This window comes from Hyla sarda, chromosome 1, assembly GCF_029499605.1.
Source record: "Hyla sarda isolate aHylSar1 chromosome 1, aHylSar1.hap1, whole genome shotgun sequence".
Taxonomy (NCBI): Eukaryota; Metazoa; Chordata; class Amphibia; order Anura; family Hylidae; genus Hyla; species Hyla sarda.
The window spans coordinates 196,385,948-196,408,274 of record NC_079189.1 but is presented as its reverse complement, the minus strand read 5'-3'; the positions used below and the strand labels follow the sequence as shown (position 1 = coordinate 196,408,274).

General features: G+C 44.3%; 1 protein-coding gene and 1 long non-coding RNA gene across 3 annotated transcripts in view; one reads left to right on the top strand and one right to left on the bottom strand.

The window, feature by feature from the left end:
- Positions 1–21,436, top strand: part of LOC130362347 (alcohol dehydrogenase 1-like) — a 97,913-nt gene extending 76,477 nt beyond the window's left edge. The window contains exons 9-10 of one of the 2 annotated variants that reach the window (XM_056566674.1): positions 6,436–6,522; positions 21,279–21,330. In XM_056566674.1, coding sequence (XP_056422649.1) covers positions 6,436–6,460 — 25 coding nt within the window. In that variant the 3' untranslated portion in view covers positions 6,461–6,522; positions 21,279–21,330. Of the gene's footprint in view, positions 1–6,435; positions 6,523–21,278 lie in introns of both variants that reach the window. The other variant, XM_056566663.1, reaches the window with a different exon arrangement.
- Positions 1–22,327, bottom strand: part of LOC130362384 (uncharacterized) — a 92,785-nt gene that overhangs the window by 26,490 nt on the left and 43,968 nt on the right. The window contains exon 4 of the long non-coding RNA XR_008891393.1: positions 6,445–6,580. This is a non-coding gene — a long non-coding RNA (uncharacterized LOC130362384). The remainder of the gene's footprint in view (positions 1–6,444; positions 6,581–22,327) is intronic.

Sequence of the window (22,327 nt, the reverse complement as noted above, 5' to 3'; positions counted from 1 at the left end):
ACGAGTGACAATGCCGCTCGTAATAGGAGTCCGGCCCCCCAGACAAGTGCACCAGAGCCCCCTTCCGATTACCCTGTCTGGAGCCCCCCAGAGGGTTATCAGCCACGGATTCCTGAGTTTGTTGACGACTCAGGAATCCGGATTGACCATGCTGGCTTCACTGATCTGGACTTTTTAAAGTTTTTTTTCAGTGCAGTTCATTGCCCACCACCCCGATTCACTTTTGGCCAGGTCCAATGAATGGCGCGCCATTGATGCAGCGGAAATTAGGACATTTTGGGGCCTCTCGCTGCATATGGGCCTGGTCAAAAAAACAAGTGCTCGTCATTGCTGGAGCGGGTTCGTCCTCTACCAGACCCCGCTTTAAAGTATGGCGATGACACGAAGGCAGTACTAGGCGATTCGGAAATGCCTGCATTATGCAGATAATGCGGCATGTCCGCCCCGAGGTGATCCCCCCCTATGACCGGCTTTACAAAGTGAGGCCAGTCATCGATCACTTTGGGGCCAAATTTTTGGAGGCCTACGTACCCCTCAGGGACCTCTCGGTAGATGAGTCTCTCATCAGTTTTAAGGGGAGACTCATCTACCGCCAGTATATTCCCTCAAAGCGGGCGCGGTATGGCATGAAACTCTACAAACTTTGTGAGAGTACCTCTGGGTACACTTAGAAGTTTAGAGTATATGAGGGATGAGATTCCCGTATTGAACCCCCAGAATGTCCCCCCATTCTGGGTATTAGCGGGAAACTCGTTTGGGACCTTGTGCACCCATTGCTGGATAAGGGTTTCCACGTATACGTGGATAACTTTTATACCAACATCCTTCTGTTCAAATCCCTTTCCGCCAGATCCACGTCCGCTTGTGGGACCGTGCGGAAGAGCCAGAGAGGCCTCCCTCTAAATTTGGTCCAGACGCCTATCCCCAAGGGTGAGTCCCTTGCCATGACCCATGATAACCTCTTGTTGGTGAAGTATAAGGATAAGAGAGATTTCCTTATACTCACCACTATTCATGGGAATGGCAGCACCCCTGTCCCTGTGCGAGGTACCGTGGGACCGCTCCTCAAGCCCGATTGTATTCTGGACTACAATCGGTATATAAGGGGAGTTGATCTCTCAGATCAAGTCCTCAAGACATACAACGCCATGCGGAAAACACGGGCATGGTACAAAAAAGTTGCGGTCTACTTGGTACAGGTTGCCATGTACAACGCTTTTGTACTATCCCAGTACACTGGCAACACAGGGACATTCCTCCGGTACCAAGAAGAAGTCCTAAGGTTCCTGATCTTTGCTGACCGGGAAAGATCAGGCCGGACTTCCCAAGGGTCTGGAGTTGTAGGCGCCAGGATCGTCCCAGGCCAGCACTTTCCAGGTGTGATCCCCCACAGTGGAAAGAAGGGACGATCCCAGAAAAAATGCAGAGTGTGTTACAGGAAGGGGATGCGTAGGGACACCAGGTACCAATGTGACACTTGCCCAGATAATCCGGGGCTCTGCATAGGCTGCTTCAGGGAGTATAACACTTCAATGGAGCCCTAAATTTTCCCTTTTTATTTGAATTTTCCATAATTTGACCAATGTACCAAGTCCAGAGTACATTCCAAAATATAACCCACATAAATCACTAAATTGCCCAAAAAAACCTTAAAAAAAAAAAAAAAACCTGATAAGACCTCTGGGGGTGTTTTGTCAAAAATGGGTCAAAGGTCACTGAGTCACTATCATCCGGGACTTTTTTATGTTGCCTCAAATGCGCAGCGCTCTCTCTCCACCTGAGCGGGTGCGCATTTGAGGCAACAGGTTAGGGACGGCCACACACATCATATTCCCAGAATGATGATTCAGAGCATAGGGTTTGGGGCGGGCATATTTTTTTTAGTTTTGGCTATGCTCTGGGTCATCATTCTGGGAACATATCCTGTTTTATTATGTTTTATAATTTTCTGTCCCACTGTACCCCATATTATGGGCCTCTGTACCCCACCTGTCTACCCCAGTTATGGCCCGTTGTCCCCCATAGTGTTCCCCTATTTTAGGGCTCAGTGCTCCCCCATTAACGCTCCTTAAGGGGGGGTCCCACATCCTGGCTCAACATCAAGCTCAAGATCCCACTCAAGCAAGACCTGCTGTGCACCCGCCAAGCCTAAATCATCAAAAAATAGGGTATGTCCTTACTCCAAAGAAATGTATTTACAAATTGTGGGGTGTCTTTTCTGCTATTAACCCTTGCAAAAATGTAAAATTTGGGGGGGAAACACACATTTTAGTGAAAACATTTTTTTTTTTTTACATATGCAAAAGTTGTGAAACCCCTGTGGGGTATTAAGGCTTACTTTACCCCTTGTTACATTCCTCAAGGGGTCTAGTTTCCAAAATGGTATGCCAAGTGGGGGGTATTTTGCTGTCCTGGCACCATAGGGGCTTCCTAAATGCGACATGTCCCCCCCATTTCAGCAAAGTTTGCAAATGTGACTCCTTCTCTTCTGAGCATTGTGGCGCTCCTGCAGTGCACTTGACGTCCACTTATGGGGTACCTACATACTCAGAAGAGATGGGGTTACAAATTTTGGGGGGGTCTTTTCTACTATTTACCCTTGCAAAAATGTGAAATTTGTGGGGAAACCAACATTTTAGTGAAAAAATATATATATTTTTTTACTTATGCAAAAGTTGTGAAAGCCCTGTGGGGTATTAAGGTTCACTTTACCCCTTGTTACGTTCCCCAAGGGGTCTATTTTCCAAAATATAATGCCATGTGTTTTTTTTTTTGCTGTCCTGGCACCATAGGGGCTTCCTAAATGCGGCATGCCCCCAGAGCAAAATTTGCTTCCAAAAAGCCAAATGTGACTACTCCTCTTCTGAGACCTGTAGTGCGCCAGCAGAGCACTTTTCACCCCCACATGGGGTGTTTTTTGAATTGAGAGAAATTGGGCTTCAATTTTTTTTTCTGCTTTAACCCTTTGTAAAAATGTAAAATTTTTGGAATTTATTTTAATTTTTTTTACATTTGCAAAAGTCATGAAACACCTGTGGGGTATTAAGTCTCACTTAATTCCTTGTTACGTTCCCCGAGGGGTCTAGTTTCCAAAATGGTATGCCATGTGTTTTTTTCTTTTTTTTTTTTTTTTGCTGTTTTGGCACCCTAGGGTGACATGCCCCCCAAAAACCATTTCAGAAAAATGTTCTCTCCAAAATCCCCTTGTCGCTCCTTCCCTTCTGAGCCCTCTACTGCGCCCGCCGAACAATTTACATAGACATGAGGTATGTGCTTACTCGAGAGAAATTGGGCTACAAATACCAGTAAAAATTTTCTTCTTTTACCCCTTGCAAAAATTTAAAAATTTCACTTTGCTGCTATTCCTGTGAAACACCTAAAGGGTTAAAACACTTACTGAATGTCATTTTGAATACTTTGGGGGGTGTAGTTTTTATAATGGGGTCATTTATGGGGTATTTCTAATATGAAGACCCTTCAAATCCACTTCAAAACTGAACTGGTCACTGAAAAATAGTGAGTTTGAAAATTTTGTGAAAAATTTTAAAATTGCTGCTGAACTTTGAAGCTCTCTGGTGTCTTTCAAAAGTAAAAACTCATAAATTTTATGATGCAAACATAAAGTAGACATATTGTATATGTGATCCCAAATTTTTTTTATTTTGAATATCCATTTTCCTTACAAGCAGAGAGCTTCAAAGTTAGAAAAATGCTAAATTTTCATTTTTTTCATCAAATTTTGGGATTTTTCACCATGAAAGGATGCAAGTTGCCACAAAATTTTATCACTATGTTAAAGCAGAATATGTCTTGAAAAAACAATCTCATAATCAGAATGATAACTAAAAGCATTCCATAGTTATTAATGTTCAAAGAGACAGTGGTCAGATGTGCAAAAAACGCTCTGGTCCTAAGGTGTAAAATGGCCTGGTCCTTAAGGGGTTAAAGGGATACTCCGAAGGAAAACTATTTTTTTAAATCAACTGGTGCCAGCAAGTTAAAGATAAATTGTAAATCAATTCTATTTAAAAATCTCTTTTCTTTTTGAATTTCTTTTGTCTGACCACAGTGCTCTCTCCTGACACCTCTGTCCTTGTCAGGAACTGTCCAGAGTTGGATAGGTTTTCGCTATGGGCATTTGTTCCTGCTCTGGACAGTTCAGACTGGTAAGAACTACACAATTGCCTTCTTGTAGAAATAAAACATTCAAATTTCAGCTTTTATTAAAAATAATACAAAGGAAAAGAAACTGATTGGTATTTTTACTACAAGGTAAAAAAAAAAAAAACATTAAAAAAGATAAAATGCTTCATATGGAAACAAGCCTCAAACACTTATTTGTAAGTCCTGAGATACACTTTGTTTTTTACATTTTATTAGGTTGTGGCCGCATGCTAAAATAAAAAATAATCAAGTTTTCCCCATTATTCTACACATTTTAAAATAGATATTTAAAAGGAAAAAATCAAATAATACATGACATAAATAATGAATGACATAAATTATGACATAAATATTCAGACCCTTTACTCAGTATTTAGTTGAAGAACCCTTGTCAGTGATTACAGCCTCCAGTCTATGATGCCACAACGTTTACACAACTAGCTTTAGGGTTTTATTGCCATTCTTCTCAGTAGATCCTCTTAAGATAAGTCATATTGGATGGGGAACATTGGTCTCTCCAGAGATCTTTGATTGAGTTAAAGTCTGTTTTTCTGGCGGTGTGCTTAGTGTCAATATCTTGTTGTAAGGGGAAACTTTGGCCCAGCTCTGGATTAGGTATTCATTAAGAATATCTCTGTACTTTGCTTCATTTAACTTTTTCTCAACCCTTACCAGTCTCCCTGTCCAAGCCACGGAAAAAACACCCTCACAGCATGGTGCTGCCACCCTATGCTTCACTGTTGGGATGATGTTAAGCAGGTGATGAGCTTTGCCTGGTTTCCTCCAGACAGTACACTTAAAGCTGAGGCCAGAATGTTTAATTTTGATTTACCAGACCAGATAATGTTGATTTGCACAGTTTAAGAGTTCTTTAAAATGCTTTTTTGTTTGCAAACTCCAGATGGGCTTTCATGTTTCATTAAAGCTATTTATGGCCATTATGCCATAAAGCCCAGATTGGTGGAGGGCTGAAGTGATGTTTGACGCTGTTGGGCACTGTTAACCTCCATAAAGCCTAGATTGGTGGAGGGCTGAAGTGATGTTTGACACTGTTGGGCACTGTTAACCTCCTCAGTCCGAGGATGAAATTGCTTCTTCTGGGCCAGGCACCTTTACTGTTGCTGGAAGTAGTAGATCTTAAACCGTACAGTCTTTTGTGCAGTAGGATGGACAAAGTATAACCCAGGGAGCCTGTTGCTTGATGGGAGTTGTAGTTGATGTTGAATGCAGCTTTAAGATTATTAGTAACCCATGCTGACTTGAAAGATTTAAATTGACTGATGACTGAAGAAGAGATTTTCCCCAAGAGCTTACCACCAGGCTTTAACATTCATGTGTGTGCCGGGTTTTTTCCTGAGATTGGCATAGCTGTGGAATTTTATAGTTTTCTTCTCCCTAGACTTCTCCTTTTGGTACATGAACTCCACTCCTTACTGCAACTCTGACTAGACTGTACACTCACCCCCCCCCCCTACATAAGGGCCAGGTTTAGGGGTCTTCCATTTGGGCATCAGGGTCACCTGGTCACTCTGCCACAATCCCTTAAATGTATAAATTAAAACATAACATAACACAATAATATATCACAGTATAACAGGTCAGACAATGGAGCAGTGGCCCAAACACATAGACAGCAGGAATAACCCAGGCAATCTTTAGCCCACAGGTCAGCCTTGTCAGCTATGAGATCTTATACACACAGGGCTGTGTGTTGCCAAATCCTGTCCAATCACCTGAATTTACCACAGGTGACTCCAATCAAGATGTAGAAACATCTCAGAGATGACTAAGAAAAATTGAAAGCCCCGTGTCATAGCAAAGGGTCTGAATACTTATGTCCAAGAGAAATGTATGTTTTCCTTTTTTAACCCCTCAAAGATGCAGCATGTAAATGTGTGTCCTGGTGAGCTGGTACTTAACGCACCAGGAAGTTCATTTGCGTCCTATGATTACCGCGAGCATCGGATAGCAGCCAAGGACCCACCGGTAATGGCGGACATCCGCAATCGCGCGGATGTCCGCCATTAACCCCTCAGATGCAGTGATCAATGCAGCATCGCGGTAATTTGAATGGATGATCGGATCGCCTGCAGCGCTGCCGCAGCGATCCGATCATCCAACATGGCAGCCGGAGGTTTCCTCACCTGCCTCTGCTGCCTTCCACGGGTCTTCTGCTCTGGTCTGTGGTCTTAATTATAACTTGTATTTTTCTGAATGTTTTACTTTGTTCAATAGCAGTAATCTTGTTTTCCTGCCTATCTTTGTCTACAGCATACGTACAGTTCTTGAGTTCTGAAACCATTCAGTGTTCAGCAGAAAACCCGCTTCTGTTCCATGGAGAAAGCATTAATTCCTAAGGTTGCTTGATAATATGTTATTCCTTCCTTCTTGACTTCATACGAGTAACTGGATCCTGCTGGGGGAAGACATGCTAATCTTTTTATTGTTTAGTATGCAAGCACTATAGTATGCAAGCAGTACAGAACAAAGGCAGACATATAAAACTTTTAGTGTAAATCGGCATTTGTAAAAGGTACACATGTGGCATACAGTATTTATAAGCATTTCACAAATGTTTGTGGGCTCAGTTTTATTGTGGGTCTTGCCAAACATAAAAGTGGGGAGATAAAAAACTGAAAAAATATAAGAAGGTCTTAAGCAGAGAACTAGCTCTAGTATTTCCATGGATACTGCTAGACCCTAAAACACTGGCTGCTTTCATGCCCCACCCCCAAACTCACATAAACTACTCCATATGGTGCCTCAATATGTTCCACACACTTCTATCCATGACCCCTTTCTCACAGACTGCTTCCCATGCCCCCTTCTCTCACACAGGGTGCTCACCATGCCTTCATTGTTATACAGACTGTTCACAATGTCCCACCTCTCACACAGACTGCTCTCCCATGCCCCCTTCTCTCACACAGGGTGCTCACCATGCCTTTATTGTTATACAGACTGCTGACAATGTCGCACCTCTCACACAGTCTGCTCTCCCATGCCACCCTCCTTTGAACACAATGTATTCATGCACTGATCTTTCGTAGACTGCCTCTTATGCCATCATCTCTCACAGATTTCTCCCTATGGCACTGTTATTCCCTATGACCACTTTGACACAGACTGCTACCTATGTACTCATTTCATACAAACGGCTACCAATGCCCACCTTGTTAGTCACAGATGGCCCCTTATACTCCCTTACACAGACTTCTCTTCATGCCCCAATCTCTCAAAGGCTACTTCCCACAGCTTCTTGTTCTCTCACAGATTGCTTCAACATCTGCACTCACAGCAACTACTCTTCATGTTCCCCTCAACACAGACTTCTCTTTATGGCCCCTCCCACTCTCCACACATACTACTTTTCCCTTCACACAGGCTGCTTTTATGCTCTCCTACCTTTCACAGTCCATAGTCAAAATATGAACACTCATGGTTCAGTTTCCTTGTTACTTCTGTATTGATCATAGGGATCAGTGCAGTATGGAGATAGAGGATTGTGGATCTGTAACTATATGGTTGCATACTTCTCTATATTTAAGGGGAGGGACATTTTAACCAACACCATTACGGTAATATAAAAAAAATATTAATACTGGGGGTGCTCCTGGGGGTAATGAGGCCCGGAGAAAGTCCCCGGTTTCATCCCTCTGATGCTAGCTATGTGTGTGTCACATTTTCAAGACAGAGCCTATGCCAGTTATATGTCAATTGTTATTTTTTATCATTGTGACACCTTAAGCTGAGCATGCTGAAAAAAATAGTATTTACACCGTATGTTCATACATCATGCAGAGAGAATTCTGAGCCAAAAAGACAATTTACTGTAGTTCTTTTTTGCAATATACAGTAAAAGAAATTAATTTCACAAAAGTGTAATTGCAGTTTATAAATGTCAAAAGGATGGGAACAAATCTTCAACAGGTCTATCCAGTATGTACCAGTTGTGTAGCACATGTAATTTGGAAGTTGGGTTATATATAATGTATATTGGACAGTTATTTGTCATTGGAAAAAAAGATTTTTTCCACATCATGTTTCTGTTATATCAGCTCCATTTTGTAGATAGGTAGGTTCTATTCAGTGTCTTTCTTTGTTGAAAGAATAATTTAGTCTACCAAACCACTCATAGTACTATATAATATACATGAACGTATAATTATATATATGTGCTGCTCATCCATGTGGAATAGCAAATATCTCACTCTGTGCCAGTTGTTATGCTGGGCATTATTGTACGAGGAAAGTGTTCCGGCTTCTTGTCACTAAACTCTTCCTAAATGCTCCCACTTTGGTGTTGGGTGACAGCTATAGCACTTCCCTATAGTCACAAGATGCACATGGTGTAGTTTTAGAAGCAAAACTATTTACTCATATTTTAACATTGTTGTACTCATATTTTAACATTGTTGTGGTAAATATAGATACATTTGAACTACACAATCTCTGTTTTAAAATAACCAGTGTCTCTAATATTAATATGATTTTCATTTTTACAACCTTAAATAGGAAATAACCTGTCAATCTTCTCAGTTTTATGGGTAATAATTATATGTTAACACTGTATGAACAAAATGTTAAAATTTATTACCCAAAAGATTTATGTGTAACATTTCCTCCTATCATGATAAAATCTATTTGTTGAAAGAAATACAAAATAATAAAATAAAATAGCAAATACTATTTTTATGAACTGTCTTATTTATGATATCCAATTTCCAGCTATTAAATTTATCTTTTGAACAGTTTTAATAGTCTAATCACAAGACCCAATGGCTAATCCCTTTTATCTAATCACTTTTATGTAATCCCTTTTATGTTATTTATGTAATCACTTTTAGTTTTTTTTATGTAATCACTTTTCTGTTTTTTATGTAAACATTTTTATGTTTATAACATATTATTTTTGATAGAATGGTCTGCATATATTGAACTATAGTTAAAGAGCTTTTTATGCTTCTAAATACATGTCAACATGCACATATTCTATTAAAGGAGTACTATGGTGTTTTTTTTTAATCAACCCTCTGTGCCCGGGCTGCAAAATGAAACAAAACAAACTTTAACTCACCTACCTATGTTCCCCCGTTGCTCCGATGTCAGTGTCCCGTTCTCCGATCCCTGTCTTTTTCCGCTTCCTGCGGATCGGTGAGTCACGCTGCTTTCAGCATTTCACCAGCCGCATGAATGTCCTGCTGCGGCTGGTGATACACCGAGAGCAACGTGACTCACCGATCCGCAGGAAGCGGAAGAAGACAGGGATCTGACATCGGAGCAACGGGGGAACGTAGGCAGGTGAGTTAAAGTTTGTTTTGTTTCATCTTGCAGCCCGGGCACGGAGGGTTGATAAAAAAAGCGACATAGTACTCTTTTAAGTTGTAGAGTGTTGCGGGGGGGGGGGGGGGGGGGGGTAGGTTTGGAGAACAAACTTTAGTAGGCCCAGGCTTTGACAAAATAAGGAGACAATTAATTTGGTGCTAACGTTAAAATTAATGTATTGTCACTAGAATCTGTTCCTTCTAGGATGATTTTAAAATGAGATATATGCCCTTTCTTAACCCCTTAAGGACTCAGGGTTTTTCCGTTTTTGCAATTTAGTTTTTTCCTCCTTACCTTTTAAAAATCATAACCCTTTCAATTTTCCACCTAAAAATCCATATTATGGCTTATTTTTTGCGTCGACAATTCTACTTTGCAGTGACATCAGTCATTTTACCCAAAAATGCACGGCGAAACGTAAAAAAAATCATTGTGCGACAAAATCGAAGAAAAAAACGCAATTTTGTAACTTTTGGGGGCTTCCATTTCTACGCAGTGCATATTTCAAAATGATACCCTACTTATATAGGTTTGATTTTGTCATACAGGGTGGTATGAGGACTCATTTTTTGCACAGTGATCTGAAGTTTTTATCGGTATGATTTTTGTTTTGATAGGACTTTTTGATCACTTTTTATTCATTTTTTAATGGTATCAAAAGTGACCAAAAATGCGCTCTTTTGGACTTTGGAATTTTTTTGCGCGTACGCCATTGACCGTATATATTTTTATAGTTCGGACATTTACGCACGCGGCGATACCACATATGTTTATTTTTTTTTCTTTTACACTGTTTTATTTTTTTTTATTAGAAAAGGGGGTGATTCAAACTTTTATTAGGGAAGGGGTTAAATGACCTTTATTAACACTTTTTTTTGCAGTGTTATAGGTCCCATAGGGACCTATAACACTGCACACACTGATCTTCTACACAGATCACAGGCGTGTATTAACACGCCTGTGATCAGTGTTATCAGCGCTTGACTGCTCCTGCCTGGATCTCAGACACGGAGCAGTCATTCACCGATCGGACACCGAGGAGGCAGGTAAGGGCCCTCCCGGTGTCCTGCAAGCTGTTCGGGACGCCGCGATTTCACCTAAAGGGTTAATACCGCACATCGCCGCTGGGACCGACGCGGTATGATGCGGGATCGCGGCGCGATCCCGCTTCATATCGCGGGAGCCGGCGCAGGATGTAAATATATGTGGTTAAGGGGTTAAAGGGGCATTCCAGGGGAAAACTTTTTTTTATGTATCAACTGGCTCCAGAAAGTTAAACAGATTTGTAAATTACTTCTATTAAAAAATTGTAATCCTTCCAGTACTTAACAGCTGCTAAAGTTGAGTTGTTCTTTTCTGTCTAACTGCTCTCTGATGACTCCTGTCTCGAGAGCTGTCCAGAGTAGGAATGAATCCCCATAGCAAACCTCTTATGCTCTGGACAGTTGCTAAGACAGACAGAGGTGTCAGCAGAGAGCACTGTTGTCAGACAGAAAAGAACAACTCAACTTCAGCACCTGATAACTATTGGAAGGATTAAGATTTTTAATCAAAGTAAATTACAAATCTGGATTCAAGTAGAATACAGACATAGCGCACATCTACAATCTTGTATAATGATCTGATTGCTTCTCAGCATAATATCAAAAACTAACAGGTTGTTAGTATACATTTTTGATCAAAAAGTACAAGCCCACTCGCCACGTCAAGGCCACCTATTCAGAGTGGGTCCCTAACGTCCCTAGCATAAAATGGCGCAGCACCAGGCGGCGACCACCACCGCCGCGACACAAGTGCCCACGGGGGGGAGCGACCCACTGGCAGAGCGGCCCCAATGCCTCTCAAACCAGTCTATAGGCCGCACCCGCCCGCAGACACAGCACCACGGCAGCAACAGACGCCGCCCCGCACCACACCAGTGTGAACAAGGTGTAATGGTTCACTTACCTTGCTCTCCCAGTCAGACTGGGAGGCTGCTAGGAGTGAAATGGCCCTGTTGTGGTTAATTACCACCTATATAGGTTTAGGCTGTGGGGGGTGGGGAAGAGTGCAGCACATGGGCCATTTCTTTCCTAGCTGCCTCCCAGTCTGACTGGGAGAGTATGGTAAGTGAGCTATTACATCCCTGTTCACACTGGTGTGGTGCTGTGCGGTGTCCGTTGCTGCCGTGGCGCCGTGTCTGCGGGGGGGTGCGGCCCATAGACTGGTTTGAGTGGCATTGGGGCTGCTCTGCCAGTGGGTTGTTCCCCCCTGTGGGCATTGGCGTCGCGGCGGTGGTGGTCGCCGCCCGGTGCTGCGCCATTTTATGCTAGGGACGTTAGGGACCCACTCTACATAGGTGGCCTTGACGTGGCGAGTGGGCTTGTACTTTTTGATCAAAAATGTATACTAACAACCTGTTAGTTTTTGATATTATGCTGAGAAGCAAACAGATCATTATACAAGATTGTAGATGTGCACCATGTCTGTTTTTCTACCCGTATTCACATTGATATTTCTATCCCCTCCTTTTTCTTTGTTTTAACATGTGCTGCACTCTTCCCCACCCCCCAGCCCAACCCTATATAAGCAGTAGTTAGCTGCACATGGGCCATTTCTTTCCTAGCTGCCTCCCAGTCTGACTGGGAGAGTATGGTAAGTGAGCTATTACATCCCTGTTCACACTGGTGTGGTGCTGTGCGGTGTCCGTTGCTGCCGTGGCGCCGTGTCTGCGGGGGGGTGCGGCCCATAGACTGGTTTGAGTGGCATTGGGGCTGCTCTGCCAGTGGGTTGTTCCCCCCTGTGGGCATTGGCGTCGCGGCGGTGGTGGTCGCCGCCCGGTGCTGCGCCATTTTATGCTAGGGACGTTAGGGACCCACTCTGCATAGGTGGCCTTGACGTGGCGAGTGGGCTTGTACTTTTTGATCAAAAATGTATACTAACAACCTGTTAGTTTTTGATATTATGCTGAGAAGCAAACAGATCTTTATACAAGATTGTAGATGTGCACCAGGTCTGTTTTTCTACCCGTATTTAAATTACAAATCTGTTTAACCCCTTAACGATGCAGGACGTAAATGTACATCCTGGTGTGTTGGTACTTAACGCACCAGGACATACATTTACGTCCTGTATATGACTGCAAGCACCCGGGGGGTGCTCGCATTATGCGTGGCAGGTCCCGGCTGCTATCAGCATCTATGGATGCACCGGTAATGGTGTCCATCAGTGATCACGCTGATATGTGCCATTAACCCCACAGATCATGGCATCTGTGTCAATGCAGTCACTAAAATGGATGATCGGATCGCCCGCAGCACTGCTACAGGGATTCGATCATCCAGAAAGGTGGATGGAGGTCCTTTCACCTGCCTCCACTGTCTTTCTCGGGTCTTCTGCTCTGGTCTGCGATCGAGCAGACCAGAGCAAAAGATAGCCAATAATACTGATCAATGCAATGCCCTATGCATAGCACTGTTCAGTATCTGCAATCAAGTGATTGCAATAAATAAAAAGTGTAAAAAAATAAATAAATAAAAGAAAACAATGTGAAAAATCCCCTCCCCCCCAAAAAAAATAAAAAAATGTAATTGTCTCTTTTTAGATTTTACCCCCAAAAAGTGTAAAAAAAATTAATAAATTAATGAAAATATTTGGTATTGCAGCATGTGTAAATGTCCGAACTATCAAAATATAATGTTAATGATCCCGTATGGTGAATGGCATAAAGTTTAAAAAAATCCAAAATTTTGTCACATCATATTCCCAAAAAAAAAGCAATAACATTTTTAATAAAAGCTTTATATACGCAATTGTGGTACCAATAAAAAGTACAGATCACGGTGCCAATAATTAGCCATCATACCGCCGCTTATATGGAAAAATAAAAAGTTATAGGTTGTCAAAATAGAGGGATTTTAAATATACTAATTTGGTTAAAAGGTTTGAGATTTTTTTTTAAGCGGTACAATAATAGAAAAGTATGTAACCATGGTATCATTTTAATTGTATTGACCCACAGAATAAAGAAATTTAATTTTTACCATAAATTGTACAGCGTGAAAACTAAACCTTCCAAAATTAGCAAAATTGGGGTTTTCTTATAAATTACCCAACAGAAATAGTATTTTTTTGGTTGCTCCATACATTTTTTTGTAAAATAAGTGATGTAATTACAAAGGACAACTGGTCATGCAAAAAACAAGCCCTCATACTTGTCTGTGGATAAAAATATAAAAAAGTTAAGATTTTTAGAAGGCGAGGAGGAAAAAACAAAAATGCACAAATAAAATTTGCTGAGTACTTAAGGCCCAAATGGGCTGAGTCCTTAAGGGGTTAACTTTCTGGAACCAGTTGACCTAAAAAAGAAAAAAGTTTGTTTTTTTTTGGAATACCCCATTATTTTTAAACTCAATATACTGTGTATTGAGATGTATGGTGTAAGATTACCAGCTTTACAATAACATGATTTTATGACACTATGTCACTAAATGTATTAACCCCTAGAGGATGCAGAGCATATAAGTATGCCCTGGACACCTGGGACTTAGTGCCCCAGGATGTACACGTACGTCCTGCATCCCGCCGCATCTATGAATTGAGCATATAAGCTGCGCTTGCATCATGAACGGTAGTTCCCGGCTGCTATTGTCACGATGCCGGCTGGCAGGTAGTGGATCCTCTGTGCCAGAGAGGGATTGGCGTGGACCGTGCTAGTGGACCGGTTCTAAGCCACTACTGGTTTTCACCAGAGCCCGCCGCAAAGCGGGATGGTCTTGCTGCGGCGGTAGTGACCAGGTCGTATCCACTAGCAACGGCTCACCTCTCTGGCTGCTGAAGATAGGCACGGTACAAGGGAGTAGGCAAAAGCAAGGTCGGACGTAGCAGAAGGTCGGGGCAGGCAGCAAGGATCGTAGTCAGGGGCAACGGCAGAAGGTCTGGAAACACAGGCAAGGAACACACAAGGAACGCTTTCACTGGCACTAAGGCAACAAGATCCGGCAAGGGAGTGCAGGGGAAGTGAGGTGATATAGGGAAGTGCACAGGTGAACACACTAATTGGAACCACTGCGCCAATCAGCGGCGCAGTGGCCCTTTAAATCGCAGAGACCCGGCGCGCGCGCGCCCTAGGGAGCGGGGCCGCGCGCGCCGGGACAGAACAGACGGAGAGCGAGTCAGGTAGGGGAGCCGGGGTGCGCATCGCGAGCGGGCGCTACCCGCATCGCGAATCGCATCCCGGCTGGCAGCGGAATCGCAGCGCCCCGGGTCAGAGGACGTGACCGGAGCGCTGCCGCGGGGAGAGTGAAGCGAGCGCTCCGGGGAGGAGCGGGGACCCGGAGCGCTCGGCGTAACAGTACCCCCCCCCTTGGGTCTCCCCCTCTTCTTAGAGCCTGAGAACCTGAGGAGCAGACTTTTGTCTAGGATGTTGTCCTCAGGTTCCCAGGATCTCTCTTCAGGACCACAACCCTCCCAGTCCACTAAAAAAAAATTTTTCCCTCTGACCTTTTTGGCAGCTAAAATTTCTTTGACCGAGAAGATGTCCGAGGAGCCGGAAACAGGAGTGGGAGGAACAGATTTGGGAGAAAAACGGTTGAGGATGAGTGGTTTGAGAAGAGAGACGTGAAAGGCATTAGGGATACGAAGAGAGGGAGGAAGAAGAAGTTTATAAGAGACAGGATTAATTTGACACAAAATTTTGAAAGGACCAAGATAGCGTGGTCCCAACTTGTAGCTAGGGACACGGAAGCGGACATATTTAGCGGAGAGCCATACCTTGTCTCCAGGGGAAAAAACAGGGGGAGCTCTTCTTTTCTTATCCGCGAACTTCTTCATGCGTGATGAAGCCTGTAAGAGAGAATTTTGGGTCTCTCTCCATATGATGGAAAGGTCACGAGAAATTTCATCCACAGCGGGCAGACCAGAGGGCAAGGGAGTAGGGAGGGGGGGAAGAGGGTGACGGCCGTACACCACGAAAAATGGGGATTTGGAGGAAGACTCAGAGACCCTGAAGTTATACGAGAATTCGGCCCATGGGAGGAGATCTGCCCAGTCATCCTGGCGGGAGGAAACAAAATGTCGCAAATAATCACCCAAGATCTGGTTAATCCTTTCTACTTGTCCATTGGACTGGGGATGATATGCAGAAGAAAAATTTAATTTAATCTTGAGTTGTTTACAGAGAGCCCTCCAGAATTTAGACACGAATTGGACGCCTCTATCCGAGACAATCTGCGTAGGCAACCCGTGAAGACGAAAAATGTGTACAAAAAATTGTTTAGCCAACTGAGGCGCAGAAGGAAGACCAGGAAGAGGGATGAAATGTGCCATTTTGGAGAATCGATCAACGACCACCCAAATAACAGTGTTGCCACGGGAAGGGGGTAAATCAGTAATAAAATCCATACCAATCAGAGACCAAGGCTGTTCGGGGACAGGCAGAGGATGAAGAAAACCAGCGGGCTTCTGGCGAGGAGTCTTATCCCGGGCACAGATAGTGCAGGCTCGCACAAAGTCCACAACATCCGTCTCCAGAGTCGGCCACCAATAGAAGCGGGAGATGAGTTGCACAGATTTCTTGATACCCGCATGACCTGCGAGATGGGAGGAGTGACCCCATTTGAGGATTCCGAGGCGTTGGCGAGGAGAAACAAAGGTCTTTCCTGGAGGAGTCTGCCTGATGGAGGCAGGAGAAGTGGAGATCAGGCAGTCAGGTGGAATGATGTGTGGCGGAGAGAGTTCAACTTCTGAGGCATCCGAGGAACGAGAGAGAGCATCGGCCCTAATGTTCTTATCGGCAGGACGAAAGTGAATCTCAAAATTAAATCGGGCAAAGAACAGAGACCACCGGGCCTGGCGAGGATTCAGCCGTTGGGCAGACTGGAGGTAGGAGAGGTTCTTGTGGTCGGTGTAGATAATAACAGGAGAACTTGATCCCTCCAGCAGATGCCTCCATTCCTCAAGTGCTAATTTAATGGCTAGAAGCTCTCGATCCCCGATGGAGTAGTTCCTCTCCGCTGGAGAGAAGGTCCTAGAGAAAAAACCACAAGTGACAGCATGCCCGGAAGAATTTTTTTGTAGAAGAACAGCTCCAGCTCCCACTGAGGAGGCATCAACCTCCAATAGGAAGGGTTTGGAAGGGTCAGGTCTGGAGAGGACGGGAGCCGAAGAAAAGGCAGACTTGAGTCGTTTAAAGGCGTCTTCTGCTTGAGGAGGCCAGGACTTGGGATCAGCATTTTTTTTGGTTAAAGCCACGATAGGAGCCACAATGGTAGAAAAATGTGGAATAAATTGCCTGTAATAATTGGCGAACCCCAAAAAGCGTTGGATAGCACGGAGTCCGGAGGGGCGTGGCCAATCTAAGACGGCAGAGAGTTTGTCTGGATTCATCTGTAGTCCCTGGCCAGAGACCAAATATCCTAGAAAAGGAAGAGATTGGCATTCAAACAGACATTTCTCAATTTTGGCATAGAGTTGGTTGTCACGAAGTCTCTGAAGAACCATACGGACATGCTGGCGGTGTTCTTCTAGATTGGCAGAAAAAATTAGGATATCGTCCAGATATACAACAACACAGGAGTATAACAGATCACGAAAAATTTCATTGACAAAGTCTTGGAAGACGGCAGGGGCGTTGCACAGTCCAAAGGGCATGACCAGATACTCAAAGTGTCCATCTCTGGTGTTAAATGCCGTTTTCCACTCGTCCCCCTCTCTGATGCGGATGAGGTTATAGGCGCCTCTTAAGTCCAATTTAGTGAAGATGTGGGCACCTTGGAGGCGATCAAAGAGTTCAGAGATGAGGGGTAAGGGGTAGCGGTTCTTAACCGTGATTTTATTAAGACCGCGGTAGTCAATGCAAGGACGTAGGGAGCCATCTTTTTTGGACACAAAGAAAAATCCGGCTCCGGCAGGAGAGGAGGATTTACGGATAAAGCCCTTTTTTAGATTCTCCTGGACGTATTCGGACATGGCAAGAGTTTCTGGGGCAGAGAGAGGATAAATTCTGCCCCGGGGTGGAGTAGTGCCCGGGAGGAGGTCGATAGGGCAATCATAAGGCCTGTGAGGAGGTAGAGTCTCAGCTTGTTTTTTGCAGAAAACATCCGCGAAGTCCATATAGGCCTTAGGGAGACCGGTTACTGGAGGAACCACAGAGTTACGGCAAGGGTTACTGGGAACCGGTTTTAGACAGTTCTTGGAACAAGAGGACCCCCAACTCTTGATCTCCCCAGTGGACCAATCCAGGGTAGGGGAATGAAGTTGAAGCCAGGGAAGTCCAAGGAGAATTTCCGAGGTGCAATTGGGGAGGACCAAAAGTTCAATCCTCTCATGATGAGATCCGATGCTCATAAGAAGGGGCTCCGTGCGGAAACGTATGGTACAGTCCAATCTTTCATTATTTACACAATTGATGTAGAGGGGTCTGGCGAGACTGGTCACCGGGATGTTGAACCTGTTGACGAGAGAGGCCAAAATAAAATTTCCTGCAGATCCAGAGTCCAAGAAGGCCACTGTAGAGAAGGAGAAGGCAGAGGCAGACATCCGCACAGGCACAGTAAGACGTGGAGAAGCAGAGTAGACATCAAGGACTGTCTCACCCTTGTGCGGAGTCAGCGTACGTCTTTCCAGGCGGGGAGGACGGATTGGACAATCTCTCAGGAAGTGTTCGGTACTAGCACAGTACAGGCAGAGGTTCTCCATACGGCGTCGTGTCCTCTCTTGAGGTGTCAGGCGAGACCGGTCGACCTGCATAGCCTCCACGGCGGGAGGCACAGGAACAGATTGCAGGGGACCAGAGGAGAGAGGAGCCGAGGAGAAGAAACGCCTCGTGCGATCAGAGTCCATATCTTGGCGGAGTTCCTGACGCCTTTCGGAAAAACGCATGTCAATGCGAGTGGCTAGGTGAATAAGTTCATGTAGATTAGCAGGAATTTCTCGTGCGGCCAGAACATCTTTAATGTTGCTGGATAGGCCTTTTTTGAAGGTCGCGCAGAGGGCCTCATTATTCCAGGACAATTCTGAAGCAAGAGTACGGAATTGTACGGCATACTCGCCAACGGAAGAATTACCCTGGACCAGGTTCAACAGGGCAGTCTCAGCAGAAGAGGCTCGGGCAGGTTCCTCAAAGACACTTCGGATTTCCGAGAAGAAGGAGTGTACAGAGGCAGTGACGGGGTCATTGCGGTCCCAGAGCGGTGTGGCCCATGACAGGGCTTTTCCGGACAGAAGGCTGACTACGAAAGCCACCTTAGACCTTTCAGTGGGAAACAGGTCCGACATCATCTCCAGATGCAGGGAACATTGGGAAAGAAAGCCACGGCAAAACTTAGAGTCCCCATCAAATTTATCCGGCAAGGATAAGCGTATCCCAGGAGCGGCCACTCGCTGCGGAGGAGGTGCAGGAGCTGGCGGAGGAGATGACTGCTGAAGCTGTGGTAGTAACTGTTGTAGCATAACGGTCAGTTGAGACAGCTGTTGGCCTTGTTGCGCTATCTGTTGTGAGTGCTGGGCGACCACCGTGGTGAGGTCAGCGACAACTGGCAGAGGAACTTCAGCGGGATCCATGGCCGGATCTACTGTCACGATGCCGGCTGGCAGGTAGTGGATCCTCTGTGCCAGAGAGGGATTGGCGTGGACCGTGCTAGTGGACCGGTTCTAAGCCACTACTGGTTTTCACCAGAGCCCGCCGCAAAGCGGGATGGTCTTGCTGCGGCGGTAGTGACCAGGTCGTATCCACTAGCAACGGCTCACCTCTCTGGCTGCTGAAGATAGGCGCGGTACAAGGGAGTAGGCAAAAGCAAGGTCGGACGTAGCAGAAGGTCGGGGCAGGCAGCAAGGATCGTAGTCAGGGGCAACGGCAGAAGGTCTGGAAACACAGGCAAGGAACACACAAGGAACGCTTTCACTGGCACTAAGGCAACAAGATCCGGCAAGGGAGTGCAGGGGAAGTGAGGTGATATAGGGAAGTGCACAGGTGAACACACTAATTGGAACCACTGCGCCAATCAGCGGCGCAGTGGCCCTTTAAATCGCAGAGACCCGGCGCGCGCGCGCCCTAGGGAGCGGGGCCGCGCGCGCCGGGACAGAACAGACGGAGAGCGAGTCAGGTAGGGGAGCCGGGGTGCGCATCGCGAGCGGGCGCTACCCGCATCGCGAATCGCATCCCGGCTGGCAGCGGAATCGCAGCGCCCCGGGTCAGAGGACGTGACCGGAGCGCTGCCGCGGGGAGAGTGAAGCGAGCGCTCCGGGGAGGAGCGGGGACCCGGAGCGCTCGGCGTAACAGCTATCAGCAGCCAGAGACCCACAGGTAATGGCGGACATTAGTGATCATGCTAATGTCCACCATTAACCCCTCAGATAGAAACATATAGAAATATAGAATGTATCGGCAGATAAGAACCATTTGGCCCATCTAGTCTGCCCAATAATCTGAATACTATGAATAGTCCCTGGCCCTATCTTATATGAAGGATAGCCTTATGCTTATCCCATGCATGTTTAAACTCGTTCACTGTATTTGCAGCGACCACTTCTGCAGGAAGGCTATTCCATGCACCCACTACTCTCTCAGTAAAGTAATACTTCCTGATATTACTTTTAATCCTTTGCCCCTCTAATTTAACCCCTTAAGGACCAGGCATTTTTAGTTTTTTGCACTTTCGTTTTTTCCCCCTTACCTTTAAAAATCATAACTCTTTCAATTTTGTGCCTAAAAATCTGTATTATGGCGTATTTTTTGCACCACCAATTCTACATTGCACCTCCATCTGTGCCTGTTCATAGCGGCAACCCGCCACTTCGAGCAGTTGCCGCACGCATGCACAGTATACTCGCACACATTGCGGCCACTTCCCAAGCTCCCTGAGTAAGGCCGAGAGCAGCCGTGATGTGTGCGATTATACTGCACATGCGCGCAGCGATTTGTACATCACAGCGTGTCTGATCGTAGTGGCAGATTGCTGCTACAAGCAGGCACAGATGACGGCCCAATGTAGGTGTCTATCATCAGAGGATCCGCAGCGTAATATACACTGCGGATCCGTGTGAACGTGGCCGTACTCTTGTAGATGTAAAATAATACCATTTCTATAATCTTATCACACTGATCTAATATTAATGGCCTCTCCTGAGGATAGACCTTTTAAAAAAAAAAAGTTTTCATTTTATACAAAATACAACAAGAGATGTAAAAACTATATACAAAAATATTTTGTTTTTGACAAACAACACTATTCATATAGGACTCAAACGGAGGAAAAAAGGATTATTTATGGTTACTTTATCATCAAAGTAAATGGAAGCTATTAAAAAAAACTGAAATAAAAAGTGTGACTACAAGTTATTTCTTGTAAGTTTAGTAAGTAGATACGTGGAAAATACTTTATCATGGCTCTGCAAATTCCTGCTGATGCCAGCTAGGCTAATATTACAAGCATTGTTGTCTCTCACAAATACACCCACATTTCATCACCAGTTTGCTTCTCCAAAAAACAAATCCAAAGGCAAAGGCTGGACAAAACAAAGCTGCTGTACTAGTTTAAACTGACAATTCCCATGTTACTGTGTAATGCCTGATTTTGTCTATACATGCACCCTCTGAATTATAGAGTGCTGTAGAATAGGTTCTCACTATATAAACATTACTATCATTATTATTATTATTATAGCTTTTAGGCTGGATTTGGCCAAGAGCCTGGGCATAAGTTTTTTTTTATAATTAATTTAGTAATTTTCAGACTAAAATAGTTGGTTATATGTTATATAAAGGGTTCTAATAAATATATTACAATAGGGCTTTACAATTTGTATTTCAGATATTGTGATAACTGGGATATCGGTATGTTCCATCTCATCATACCTTAATACATTCCTGCTGTTTAAATCTTAACAATTACACTAATTCAAAAAAAAATCAGATCAAAGGTAACTAACAACTGTCTTGTAATAATATTGTTTATAGTATCATAAATTATATCCAATGAATTGCTAATCTTGCCACATTGTAATTTTAGATAAGAATCTGTTTATCTAGATCTACCAGAGCCTAAGGCTTTTTTCCCTGAATCTTAAACAGATTATTATGGTGGCTTATTAGTGCAAAGGTATAGACATATTTAAAAGAAATCTATCACTTGCATGTTGCCCCAGAAACTTTATTGCAACAGTATTCTGAGCATGGGTTCACATTCTTCAATAGATGACGCTGCACTGCAACATAACTTTGAATGGCGCTTGTACAGTAGGAAATTTAGGTTTATTCTATTTTGAGGGAGCCAAGTAGAGGGGACCATGTCACATTCTGTTGTTACATTGCCCATCACGTCTTTCTCCGCCCAATGAGTGGTGCCAGACACTCCGCCGATCGGGAGAACAAATTGGTTCAAGTATGTACTCAGCTTATTCTCTCCCAGCTCCATGTCACATGATCAAGACAAACTCACAATGTAAGTTTATGAAGGTTGTCTAGATCACGTGACACAGAGGCAGGGAGAGGAGCTTGTGGGAGCGCTGACTTCTACTGGCTGATTCTCCTGATTGGTGGAGGTCTGAACGCTCAGTTTTTGACATGTCACTAGGACATGTCATAAATTTTGACAAATGATAGGTACTCTTGAAATATTTAAACCCCTTGCAGCTTTTATCCATTAGGCATTAGGCTACCAAACATTTAAATGCTATTACAGTGCACCCGAAACTTTAAAAAATGTAACATGTCAATCAGGAAAGCTAGAGATCCTTCTCTTGCTGCTCCATTATACGCCTATGGGGCAGTGAGACAAAGATCGCTAGGAGCAAGAGAATGAATTATGCTACTGTGCACTTCTCTCATTTTCCTGATTGGTGGGTGTTCATTAAGACCCCA